The 13743-nt window shown below is 33.7% G+C and overlaps 1 protein-coding gene across 7 annotated transcripts in view; it reads left to right on the forward strand.

The window, feature by feature from the left end:
- Positions 1 to 13743, forward strand: part of PHF3 (PHD finger protein 3) — an 81849-nt gene that overhangs the window by 48460 nt on the left and 19646 nt on the right. For all 7 annotated transcript variants that reach the window (XM_045057704.1, XM_011282408.4, XM_045057705.1 and 4 more), the window contains 2 exons: positions 3719 to 5501; positions 11117 to 11426. In XM_045057704.1, coding sequence (XP_044913639.1) covers positions 3719 to 5501; positions 11117 to 11426 — 2093 coding nt within the window. The remainder of the gene's footprint in view (positions 1 to 3718; positions 5502 to 11116; positions 11427 to 13743) is intronic.

Consider the following 13743-nt stretch of genomic DNA (forward strand, 5'->3'; position numbering starts at 1 on the left):
TCCCTTTTCTAGTCTTCTGAGGATTCTGTTTGGTGTTATAGTTCTTATTTCCTCCTTTTTTGGCTTACCTACTTCATTTTGGTGACACTTTTTCCAGTAGTTTTGTGTGGAAAAAGAACATGGAGACATTATTTTAAAACTGTATGTCTGCAAATATATTTAATCTGGTCTTCTATTGGAATTACAGTCTGGTTGAATGTAGGATTCAAGGTTGAACATAGTTTTCCTTCAGAAATTTGAAAGTTTTCCTCTATTTTCTTCTAATTTCAGTGCTGTTGAGAAGTTTATTCTGATTCCTTTTAAGGAATTCCTTGATTTCTTTTAAGTAGAGTGTTACCTACTTTCTTCTGGAAGTTTGTGGAGTCTTTCTCTTCAGCTCTAGTGTTTTGATATTTCTGATAATGTGTCTTAGGGTAAGTGTATTTTATATGTTGAACTCTGGGTACTCCATATTTCCTTTTAGTCTGAAAAGGACTACTATTCAATTCTGGGAAAACTTTTTGTATTATTCATTGGTAATCCCTCTATTTTCTTAGTTCTTGCTTTCTTGAACTCATTATTCAAGTGTTAGAAAGGACTGATCCTTCCATTTTCTTGATCTTGCCTACTTTCTATCTCTTTATCTTTTTCCTCTCCTTGGTGAAATTTTTCCAAGCCTGGAGCCTGTTTCCGATTCTGTGTCTCCCTCTCTCTCTGCCCCTTCCTCGTTCATGCTCTGTCTCTCTCTGTCCCAAAAATAAAAATAAACGTTGAAAAAAAAAATTTTTTTTTTTAAATAAAAAATAAAATGTCTGATCCTTGATTGCTTGCTCATGTTGAAGAGTAAGAAACTAAAACTGTATGAAATGAAAAGGTTAACACTCAAGAGTGTGGGTTGGGTTTTGTCTACTGTGAGCTTCACTGTGTGGTTATCTGGCTATGCTTTTTATTTTTATTATTATTATTTTTTTATTTTGAGGAACCCCTGTTGTCAGAATTGAGGTTATTTATTCCTTTAGGCTCAATTAGATTGTGTAATGGGAGTCCTTTAAGGAAGCTGACAGGGTGTCTCAGGTATATAACTTCACTTAATATCATACATTTCAGTGTACTTTCCTGCCACTTTTATCTGTGCCTGATGTTCCTTAGTCTAGAAACCCTGTTTTATACTCTTCCAGAGAGCAAGCCTCCAAATCTTGGATTAGGACCAGGAAAGGGCAGTTGCCTGGCAGATGGAGTCAGGGAGAGGGAGCTAGTGGTCTGACTGCTTCTCACACAGCTTTTAACTCCTCTTCATTTTAACTACCTGTTTTCATCCTCATTTTAGAATCATCTGGGGTCACCAGTTCCTAACCCTTTTGAGGTATTAATGCTATTGGTTCTTGCCCACGTTGCCATCTTAGGGTTTATCTCCTTTGGGTCACTTCTTGATCATCTCTTGTTTGGCTTCCAAAATTCAGGTTTTCTCCTGTTCTTCCATTCATTTTAGATTCATGCCTTTTGTATAGTTTTAGTGTGGTGTTTTGAGAAGTGGATTAAGTTAGATGCATGTTATTTACTTTTATCATCTTTTCCTCAATATATATTTTTAATCAGTTTTTAAAATCAATTATTTGGTAATACTTGTAATTTAGAGTAATGAAAAGAATAGGATGAACAGTATGGACAGGTAATGATAATGTTTGGCCTATACAGCCAGGATTCCAACCAAGGCAGTTTATGTTTAGAGGAGAAAAAAACAACTTGATCTTTGGCTCAATAAGTCAGTTACTATTGGAAAACTTTTTTTTTTTTTTTTTTTAATGTTTAAGAGCGAGATTGAGCAGGGGAGGGGCAGAGAGAGTGGGAGACACAGAATCTGAAGCAGGCTTGAAGCTCTGAACTGTCAGCACAGCCCTACGTGGTGTTTGAACTCACAAACCGCAAGATTATGACCTGAGTCGAAGTTGGATGCATAACTGACTGAACCACCCAGGTGCCCCTGAAAAACGTTTTTTTAATCTTAATTACCTTTATGGTTGAATATGCTATTTATTTGCGACAACGTAGGTAATGGGTGTTAAAAGTTCCCTTACTTTATTTCAAGGCAGATGAATAAAGTAGAAGTGTAAACTATTACAAGCTGTCTTCAAAGCTTAAAATACATAAAATACATAAAAATCTCATCCAGATATTGATAATGAACCATTAAATTCTTAGTTATTTAAAAATGTTATATATCTGAGCATGTGGTGAACAGTTAATAATCCACACAATAATCCACAAAATTTTTAAAAATTGTTGGGTGCTTACCTAATGAAGAAATACTGTGCTGAGTCCTGGGGGAATTAGAAAGGGTCTCTAAGATTGGGACAACCAGATAGTTTTTTGTTCAAACTAGGACACTTTTGAGAATAAAAGAATGTACTATTAATAATTACATCAAGACTGTAGGCATCACCAAGGACTGTTAAAGACAAGTGAAGACACCTGATACCTTCTTTAAAAGTTTAGTGGTAGGGGTACCTGGGTGGCTGTCGGTTAAGTGCCTGACTTCGGCTCAGGTCATAATCTCATGGTTTGTGAGTTCAAACCCCGCATCGGGCCCTCTGCTATCAGCTCAGAGCCTGCTTCATTCAGATCCTTTGACTCCCTCTCTCTCTATCCCTTCCCCACTCGTGTTCTCTCTCTCTCTCAAAAATAAATAAATATTAAAGAAAAAAAGTAAAAGTGGTATATGACAAATAAGCAGTGTTTAAGTATTGGTGCATAGTGGTGTTTTGCATTGAAGAGTAGGAAGGAGTCTTTTTATTTTTGGTAATTGATAGTATTTAATTTTCATGGTGTTTATTTGGAGGTATTGGATATGCATAGGCTTGGAAATAGTTTATTTTCTATTTCATTTTGTGGGTTTTTCTGATTAGTGAATCTACTTTAGTTCTCTTTCTTTCTGTTTTCCTTGCACTCCATATGTTTTCCTTTTCTTGGAGGTGTATCCAGATAGGGAAAAGAGGAAAAACTCATATAGTGGATTCTTAGGAATATTGTTAAAGGTGGGAAGCTTTGTTCAATTATTTTCATACTTTCCCCATTTTCTTTTATGATATATTTTCCTGGCTTAAACTTCTTTAGTTGTAATTTCTCTTTATCTGTGGTACTATAGCATATACTTCATTTCTTAGGAATAGCTTATATGCTAAAATGGTGATATAAGTGAAGCACATTCATAAAGGAGTTTGAGTTGTGAGGCTGTGTTTTGAAACTCACACAGATCCTGTTTGTTATAGGTGGTTTAGTTCTTATTATATTGGCACCTGAATTTGTTTGGTGTTCTTTATTTAAAGATACTTAATGTTTAAAACTGTATGACAGTCTTGCTTTATGATGGTCATTAATGCAAAGGAAACTCATTTATTTTGCTCCCCGCTTATTTATTATAGAAAAGAAACTTGATGAAAACATTCTTGTCTTATAGTAAAGTATAATATCAGTCTGAATTTTCTAGAAGTTTTTTTCTCGTGTCAGAATTTATAGAACTTTGATAAATGTAAAATTTAACATGGAGATATATATATATATATATATATATATATATATATATATGATCATCATCATCATGAGTAACTTTCAGTACATTTTAACTGAAGTGAGCAAATTTATAGCTCAGAATAAACAAGTGATGTATTCTAAATTGTATTGAAATAAAAACACATGGCAAAATAGCTAAGTTATTTTTATTTGTTTTTTTCCCTTGTGATAGAACAAGTAAGAAGTTTGCGACAAAGCACTATTGCCAAGCGTTCAAATGCAGCACCTTTAAATAGCACAAAAAAGGCATCTGGGAAGACTGTATCTGCCCCCAAAGCAGGGGTGAAACATCCAGAAAGGTGTCAGATCAAAGAAGTTTCTGTATCACCAAAACCTGAATACCATAAAGAGAGCAGAAGGAGCAGCCGACATATTGGACAAATTGACGTGGTACCAGAAGTATCAGTGTCTTCAAGTCATTCTTCAGTGTCGTCTTGTCTTGAAATGAAGGATGAAGCTGGATTAGATTCTAAGCAGAAGTCTGATAATCAGGGAGAAGCAAATGTGCCATCTCATGAATTAAATTGTTCACTCCTTTCAGAGACTTGTGTTAGTATTGAAGAGAAGAAGAATGAAGCTCTGATGGACTGTAAAGTCAAAACTGTTAGTAGCCCACTGTTTAAGTTTTCAGATAAAGAAGAACAGGATGATTCTATTTCAGTTAAGATGGATGGCACTGTTGTTGAAGAAGGGAGGGAAAAAGGAAAAGTTGAACAAGAATCAAATGAGACAGTAAAATTATCTCGTGAAGATAACCAAATTATTGAGGAGCCTGCATCTTCTGCCTCTCCTTCTAATGCTGCTGCTTGTACAAATCCAAATAAAACAGAAAAGAACCTTACAGGTTTGTCTGGTTCTGTGGATGAAGTAAATGAATGTAATATGGAATTGAAGAATACCCTGGAAGTTGCTGATAAAGCGAAGAACTCCTTTCAAAGAAATGAAATAGAATCTTTGGGTTATTGTAATGACACAGAGTCTAATGATAAGCAGTTGGAGAGTACAGAATTTAATAAATCAAACTTAGAGATGGTTGATGCTAATGCTTTTGAGCCAGAAAGTAATATTTTAGAAAATGCTATTTGTGATGCACCTGACCAAAATTCAGAACAGTTGAATGTTGTTGAAAGTATTAAAATGGAGTCTCATGAAATAGCAAACCTTCAGGATGACAGAAGCAGCCAGTCAAGTAGTGTTTCTTGCTTAGAGTCAAAAAACATAAAATCCAAACAAACAAAACCTGTAATTCATTCTAAGCAAAACATGACCACAGATACTCTGAAAAAAATTGTTGCAGCAAAGCATGAACTAATGCATAACAAAACTAAGGTTAATGTCAAAAGCGTGAAACGAAATGTTGATGAACCAGAAACTCAGCAAAATTTTCATAGGCCAGTCAAAGTGAGAAAAAAACAAGTTGATAAGGATTCAAAAATTCAGAGTTGCAATTCTGGGGTTAAATCTGTGAAAAATCAAGCTCATTCTATAGTGAAAAAAACATCACAGGATCAAAATTTAGTGCAGGTTTCCAAACCCTTAACTCATTCTCTGAGTGATAAACCTCATGGTCACCCTGGTGGCTCTAAAGAACCCCATCATCCTGCACAAACTGGACATTTATTACATTCCAGCCAGAAACAATGCCATAAGCCCCAGCAGCTGGCTGCAGGGATGAAAACCAATAGCCATGTGAAGGAAGAGCTTGAACATGCAGGTGGTGTAGAGCATTTTAAGGAGGAAGATAAACTGAAACTAAAAAAACCTGAGAAGAACCTACAACCCCGCCAGAGAAGAAGCAGCAAAAGTTTTTCTTTGGATGAGCCACCATTGTTCATTCCAGACAACATAGCTACTATAAAAAAAGAAGGTTCAGACCATAGCTCTTCATTTGAAAGCAAATATATGTGGACTCCCAGCAAGCAGTGTGGGTTTTGCAAAAAACCACATGGCAACAGGTGTGTGTGTGTATGTGTGTGTGATATGTGCATTAAAGAGAAATTGCTTTTTAGGGTAGGGTTATGTGAGAACTTTTTTATAGAAAGAAATTATTTAATATACAAAGACTTTTGCAGAAACAAAAAACCCCTCATCAATCCTGGATAAATAATAGATGGAGCTACTGAATTTATAAATATGTCATCCTAGAACATTAAAAAAAAAAAAAAAAGCGTAGCCTGACCAACTGCTGGTATATACAGAAATGTTTTGTCATTGTAACCAGTTAGAGTGTGTGATTTAGTTGTTGCATCTGAAAGAGAAAAAAACTTTCTGATCAAAAAATTGTTAACACTGCTTTGGGTCTGTAAGTTTTATTTTATTTGGCTTGAGAAGAACTAGTAATAAAATGTAAAGGTCATAATGGAAATTCTATTTTTCTTTTGAAGATATAAAAAAAAATTCTAGTAAATGAAGCACACCATCACTTCATAACTATCAAACTTGACCTTGGAATGAAGTTTGATAGCTAAAACAACTGTTAAAATTACCTGGGTAGATTGTGTATGTAACATGGAACGGAGTGAAAACCTGTATTTCTCTTTTGAATGTTTTAGTGATTTGAAGGATTTCTCGTGAATTCCGATCTTTTAAGAAGTGATTTTAGGATTCAGTGTTTTATAGCTTTTTGACACTGCCAGACCCCCTCCCCCGCCATGTATTTTTTATTTGCTAGTGTTTTAAGAAAAGGAAAACAGGAGATGAAGTGGAGTTTGCAGCTGCAAGATTGTCCTGTTCGTGTTGAGATTGCTGTTGGAACTTCTATCAACACTGACATGATAAAAGAACATTATAACTTGCACTTTGTAATATTATCCTCACTCATTCATGAAAGTAAATATTAGGATGAGTTTTCCCAGCACTATCAGGTTACATTAAAATGAAGTTTTTTAGGTAGGGACAATTTAGTAAAGTATGTTGTGTAATTATTTTGGTGTGGGAGGTGGTGGTTGGGCAGAGTGGGTGGGAGTTGTTGGAGCTATTCTGTAAAAAACTTAAGTTTTATGTCGAACTGTTATGTCAAAGACATAACAAACTTTCATGCCTTTATTTGTGATTCAGTCCATGTCCTATTTTTAGTGTCGGTGGTTATTCTTTATAACCACATATTCCAGTTTTTAAAAATTGTGTCTTTGGATATTGTGCTACATTTGTCCTCACATATGTGTTGGTAGTTTTTTTTTTTTTTTTTTAATTAAATTAAATTTAATGGAAAACACCTTATTCAGATATTCTAAAGTGGGCCTGCTAAATTTTCAGAATTAAGGGCTGGGTGGTGCTTTTAAGTGTTCTTTTAGGCCAGCACTTTTTTCTCTGCCAGAATCTTAAAAATCATTACATGCTGACATGTGGTCTGAGTAATGCAAGAGGAGCCTTAGCTTGAAGGAGTTTCTAAAATGAAACTTGAGCCTAGAGTTACAAGCAGTGTTAAGTGTGTTACAGTGTAGCTTTGTTGCAGATAAGCTACTCTTCTGATGGTTTGGCCCTCAGGAGTTTGCCAAGGCTTTTTAATGATGGCTCACTTTACCAACATCAACAGTTATTTTCCTAAAATGAACATAAAGTGTTAATATTAAATCCTACTGTTTTTTTGTTTTTAACCTAATGCCACCTTCTGTATCTCTTCTATAAAACCTAGAGTTTCTTTGCCTCAGTGTGGAAAATGACTGAGAATAATACATATATAGGGGTTTTGAGTTTACTTTATGTAATTAACATGCATAATATATAATGACATTGGAAACAATTGGGAAGCAACATTTCACATTACATTTTGTGAATAAAGAAGCAAGCCTAAGTAATTGTTTTTTCTTCACATATTAACTAGCCTTCACTACTTTTTTTGATACATCATGCTTGTATACATTTTTACTCAAAAAATGTACCTGTCATACAGCATGTAATTTTCCTATTTTAATCCATGTATTAATAAGATTATGAATTTATTAGGAAGGGCATATCTGGAAATAATTTTTGTCCATTTCATGCAGTAGCCATATGGAAAGCTATTTGTTAATATGACATTTTCTTGCACTTGTGACAGCTTTGCTTCTAAGGACTGTTTTATAACTCTTAAGCATTTTACATGTATTACAACTAAAGTTAGCTTCCTGTGTGTGCTTCCAGTTGGAAATTATATTTTTAAGTATGGATTTGTACATGACATCACCAAATGTAATAAATATTTAACCATAGGCAACACTATACATATCCTAAAGACAGTAGGTATTGACTTAACAATTTACACATCAAACTGTTGTTTTTGCTTCCATTTATTTTCCTCATCAGCCTTACAAAAGCATATTCATTATTTTAAAAACCGGACTACTTAATATTCCCTTTAAAAAAATCATCTTTGCACTTGTGTTTACATAAGCCAGTTGGCATTTTGGAAGGAAGAAGTGTTAGTCTTTTCATAGTATCTATCCTGTAGTTTCTCGTTTTTTCCTACGTCTCCAGCTGTTTGTATCTTTAGTTTGTATTGCATTTTCTTGCCCAGCAATAGATGATTAATACATTGGATGAAATTTAAAAACAAAAAATCTCCATAGCATGATGGCTTTATACTCAAATTGTTTTTCTGAGAAGGAGATTTTCTTCCAGAATAAGATTGTTTTTCTCAAGATTTTAAGAGATTGACAGATAAGTATTTTCATCTGCAGATAAGGTTGTTAGTGACAAAAACTGATTTAATATTTATGTGGAATAGAATCATTTTAGAAAAGAGTGAGTACGTATACATTTATAGTAATATGGTCTAGATTGTCACTTAAATACTTAATCAGAACTGAAGACCCATCTTGTAACAGCTCCGTTGTTGATAATTGTAACATGAATATGCTGAGAACAGTTCTCATTGTTGCTTGCCTCTGATTTACTTTAAAGAAACTTTAAAGTTTTCTAAGAATATATTTTGGCTTATGCCAAAAAGGTTAGAATTTTAAATTGGTTTTTATCTTACATTAAGTCTAGTTTAGCTTTTTACTTTTAAACTTTGTGTATGAATATTTAACAATAGGAGATACAACAAATATTTCTGAACTCATCCATTTAACTGATGCATGCCTACTTGGTTTACTTAATCCAGAGGTAAACTCCATACAACATTTGTTTGTTTATTTATTTTTAATGAAATATTTAACATCCAGGTTATATAGTCTTTTCTGTAAGTGATTTTGTCTATTAATAATCAGAAATTCAAGGCTAGAACAGAAAATGGGTAGTAATTCTGTTAGCTATGTGATTCATACTCTCTCCCCTATCCCTCACATTTTTAAATCATGAGGAATAATACAAAAAGGGAAGAAAGTAATACTCTCTTTTTGTGATAGACCTTTTCCCCCAATATAAATTTTCCCCAATATAAATACCCATAAAATTTGTAGTACTCCTCTAAGTTTCAGACCTAAAAATGATCCAGATTTATATTTTTGTAAAATCAGTTTTACTTTCAAGTGAATTTATTTTTTCCCTAGAACATGTGGAAATTATTTTTATCAATGACTTTTTAGAATTTTATTTATTTTTCTATATAAAATCCTAAACTATTAAGATAATCTGTAGATGGCGCTAGAGATTTGCTTTTCAGAGCCTCACATTTGAGGAGACCTTTCCAAAACAGACTTGAAATGAGGCGTAATGAAATATAATTAGTTAATAAGTTTTGTAACCATAAGATAAGGTCCCTGATGAAATAAAAATTTGAAATTTAAAATCCATGCTTTATAATATTTAAGAGTTGAATTTGGGGTAAAAGCATAGTCATGGTCATAGTGTGTAGGTTTTTTAAGTAGTCTCATTGAAACTTAGTCTAGACTTGCTAATGTTGCTCTGATAGTGGAACTAAAGGGAAATGACTACTAGCTTTCCTTCGCTATTTCACAGACATTCATATTACCTGCTTTCAAGAAATAGTTCTTATGACTTTGAAACCTGAAATAGAAAAGCTATGCACTTGCATTTTTCAAACTTATTTATTCTGTTGGGTGGAAGATCTGTATCATTGAAACATGGACCCATCTAAAATCTCCCCAAGCCTAGACAGACAGACCATTTCTATCTTGCAAACAAATAACACATTGTTTGAAAGTTTTGTTGTTGGCTTATGAATCCAAAACATTGTGTTTTGTTTTATTTTAACATAAAACAAGGTTTTCTTGTTTTTGTTTTTTCCCTTGTCATTTTGGGGAGATAATGACTTATTTGATAAAGATAGCACAGACATTACCAGTTAGGGTAAAGAATGGTGAATCATAGTAAGAAGTCAGGTTTCCTTAATGGACAGCAGTAGTCTGATACACAATAGAAAGGGATACAAAGAAGAGAAAAATGTGCTGCATTTGAGGAATGAATATTTGCTGTGACTTTTTTCAAGACCTCTTGTAAGGATCAAATGTTTTTATAGTTTCAACCTTCAAACAGAACCTCTGGTATGTTTTGAGAGTTGGCCGTACCACCCATTGAATTACCTTAAAACATCTTCCTGTTGGTCCACAGGTTTTTAAAATGGGTTTGACATTGTTGGTGCCACTGTTACCAAAATCAGCAGAAAGTCTTTAATTCATTAAAGAATAGACCTAAATCTCTTTATCGTAAGCTTTCAAACATATCATGAGTTACCAACTTGAAGAAGAAAGGAAAATGTTAAACATGATTGAGTGAGCTCTCTAGTTTTCCTGACAGTGGGGTAAAAAGTATTTTAGAAAGATAATTTCTCTCTCAAATTGCTGTTTGTACATCTGATTTACCATTTTATTCAGAAGTAATTCCAGATATTTCTAAGTTAGAAAAATAAGCTTTTTAGAGTCTTTAATCTTGTATCCATCCATAGGCTTTTTCGTTGGTTAGTGAAGTTAGATAAAAATCAGTAAAGGCAAACTTGTAAGTCGATTGGAAACTTAAAAAATTCAGCCTGAATATTAATATCTTCATGTTAAGAACAATGATCTTTATTTGGAAAAACAAGTGTAGTAAGGAAGTCCACACTCAAAAGTACATACAAGATTCTTCAGCTTTATATAATCACTGTTACACCATGAAACCAGAATATTTTGACCTCAAAGTATAGTTACATAGGTAAGGTGGTTAATAAACAGTGTAAGAGTCTCCATTATGTTAGTTTTTGAGTTTTATATTTGTTGCTATCGCTTTTTGTCATTTCAGTATGATTCATTGGATGAATGATTCTTGAGTTTTATATATATCAGGTGTGTGGGGTAAATGTAATTGTAACTTTGATGGATTGTCTGTGATCACACTATCACAGATCTTACCACCCTTCTCAGTGGAGAAACGTTACTTTATGCTTTGTTATTCTGTGTAGTATGCTAACAAAGTTCAGTTGCACTTGATTTAACCATTATGGTTTTTTGTATTTTCTCATTCATACAAGTGGGGATGTATCTGACTTCTTAAAAGTTCCATTTTCATAGAGTATTCTTTGAAAACTTGCTCCATGTTGAACTGACAGAGTGAAAAACAGAATGTCAGAAAATGATTAAATATTTAACTTAGGCATTTTTGACATTGGGTTTTTAAAAAATGTATTAAATCAAAGTTTTTTCCCTTCCCCCAGGTTTATGGTTGGCTGTGGGAGATGTGATGACTGGTTTCATGGTGATTGTGTTGGTTTAAGTCTTTGCCAAGCACAACAAATGGGAGAGGAAGACAAAGAATACGTGTGTGTGAAATGTTGTGCTGAAGAAGATAAAAAGACTGAAATAGTAGATGCAGATATTTTGGAAAACCAGGCTAAAGTTGAAGTCCATAGTGAAGATAGGACAATGGAATATGAAAAGCTTGGGTTATCAAAGCACACACCAACAAATGAAAAAACCAAATATATAGAAGATACAGTGAAGCACAAGGTCAAAATTTTAAAGCGGGTAAGGTGCTCATTAATGCATTCTTTTTATTTAAGAACTTTGTATGGACTGACAATTGGAAATTTCTTTGGGGTCTCCTGGATGGCTCAGTTCATTGAGCATCTGATTCTTGATTTTGGCTGAGGTCATGATTCCAGGATCTTGGGATCAAACCCCGCATTGGGCTCCATGCTGAGTATGGAGCCTGGATGGGATTCTTCCTCCATCTCCCCACTGTCCCTTTTCCCTGCCCTCTCACTCTCTCGCACGTGCTCGTTCTCTCAAATAAATTTCTCTTTGGGTTTCATTGTTCTAAGAGTACCTTTTCAAATTTATTTTTCCATAAAAATGAATGGAATTTTATTTAAAATATTTTGGCAGTCTTGATGAAACCAGGTGGTGAAATCTTCAAAACACATAGATTTTATTTCTAACAGCGTCTTAATGCAGTTTCTAGTCTCTAGTTTGATACTTGGATTTTCTGTGGTAGGATGTGTATGTGATCTTGTGGCATTAAGTGGTAATAAGCTCTACAGTGTACTTGATAATAAGCTTTTTAAAAAAAGTTTTCCAGCTCATAAGTGTCTATCTACTAATTCTTAAACTATATTTGACATTGTCTTCAGGTAGAAGAGTTATTTTGTCTCTGTAAGGAAAAGTAAACTTAATTCTTTTGACATTGTCCCAGTGTTTGCTTGGAACCTTCACTTAATAATTTCTATCTTAGAGTTGTCAGTTTTCCCTAATCTTATATTTTTAACTGATTTGTGAAAGTATTTCCTAAATAGAAATTTCAAGATATTTAATCTATTACAGGAGAAATGTATAAAAGATTCAGTGCTATATCTAATTAAATTTTTATGTTTTATTGTCTGCCTTTTTGTTACCTATGAATTTTCTATTATAGAAATTTGTTGTTTTATAATGCTAGTGAAGAGTACAGTGGCAACATATATATGTTGATAGTCAACTATAATAATCCAAAAGACAGTGAACATGAATTGGAGAGTTAAGAAGGAAGTTTGGAAATCTTTTAGTTCAGCCATTTAGATTGAAGAATATAAGCATGTTTTCTCCAAAGTCATCTCCATTATTTACAAACTCAGTTTTTTGAGACATTCTTTATATAACAAAACTGGTTTAAGTTGCAGTTTGCCAGTGCTTGTAGCACCCAGCAATTTCTGTCTGACCAGACTTTTTGAGAATCAGATTATGTCCTTCTGGCATTTGCTATTGCTTTCTCTGTTGATTTGATGAGCACCAAAGTCACTGATGGTATAGAATTGAGAACTCCACTGAGAATAGTTTATAGCACATCTTTGGAAAACTTCTGTTAATCATTAACTATTAATCATCACTTCTTGGATATAATATTTTGACCATTTAGAAATATAGCTCATTGTTTTGTCATTTAGCTGAGTTATCTCCATCCTGTCTAAAAAGACATAAAACATTGTAAATGTTTTGAGAGACCACTCTGTCCACTCTCTGTGTCAGAAAAGAAGTTGAGGTTAGTCTGATTTTGTAAATACATGTGCCCTTCAAGTTATTACTGCTTCCTTTTCTTTTTACTGATGAACTCTGTTGAACGTTGTTTGGACTTGTCTGATTTTTAGTTTCTGGAATCTGCTTTTTAAGTATCACTTCTTATCCCTAGATTTTATGTTGAACCATGTGTTGAGTTCCTATTGTGTGCCAAGTGTGGTACCAGACTTGGGTGTATAGCACTGGTTAAGATATGTTCCTGGTCTCAAGTAATTCTAGTTGGAAAGATAGAAAATGAGTAAATAAAAAATGAGAGGATTCCTAGTCTAGAGAAAATTAGTGTTTTTTTTTGTATGTACTCTAATTAAAACCTATGATTATATATGCCTATACACAGGGTTCTTCTCCCTGTCTTTCAAACACTACCATGATGTGATTAATTACTTTAAAGGGTCTTAGAATTCTAGTTCTCTAGTAGTTCTTTGTGGGCTATAATCAGGATGAGAATAGCAGGTATCCTGATGGTTTGTTCTACTTTATGGGAGCTAAAATTGCTAGTAGATACAATGAGAAAAAATTGAACACTTGCTGTAGATGGATGTGATTTCATTTGTTTTAGAAAGTGGTGAAGAACATAGATACCTATTTCTCCACAACCTCTCCCTCCTTTTTCCATATCCACAGCTAACTAAGAGAACTCTTATTATCTTGTATCTAATTTTCTTGCTAATATCACTACCTGGAAAATGATATCCATATTTTTTAAGTTTCCCTTTATAGGCTATTATGTGTTCTGCAGAAAATAGGTGCTTGACAAATGGATTTTGAGGGGCTCCTGGGTGGCACAGTCGGT

This window comes from Felis catus, chromosome B2 (genome assembly GCF_018350175.1).
Source record: "Felis catus isolate Fca126 chromosome B2, F.catus_Fca126_mat1.0, whole genome shotgun sequence".
Taxonomy (NCBI): domain Eukaryota; kingdom Metazoa; phylum Chordata; class Mammalia; order Carnivora; family Felidae; genus Felis; species Felis catus.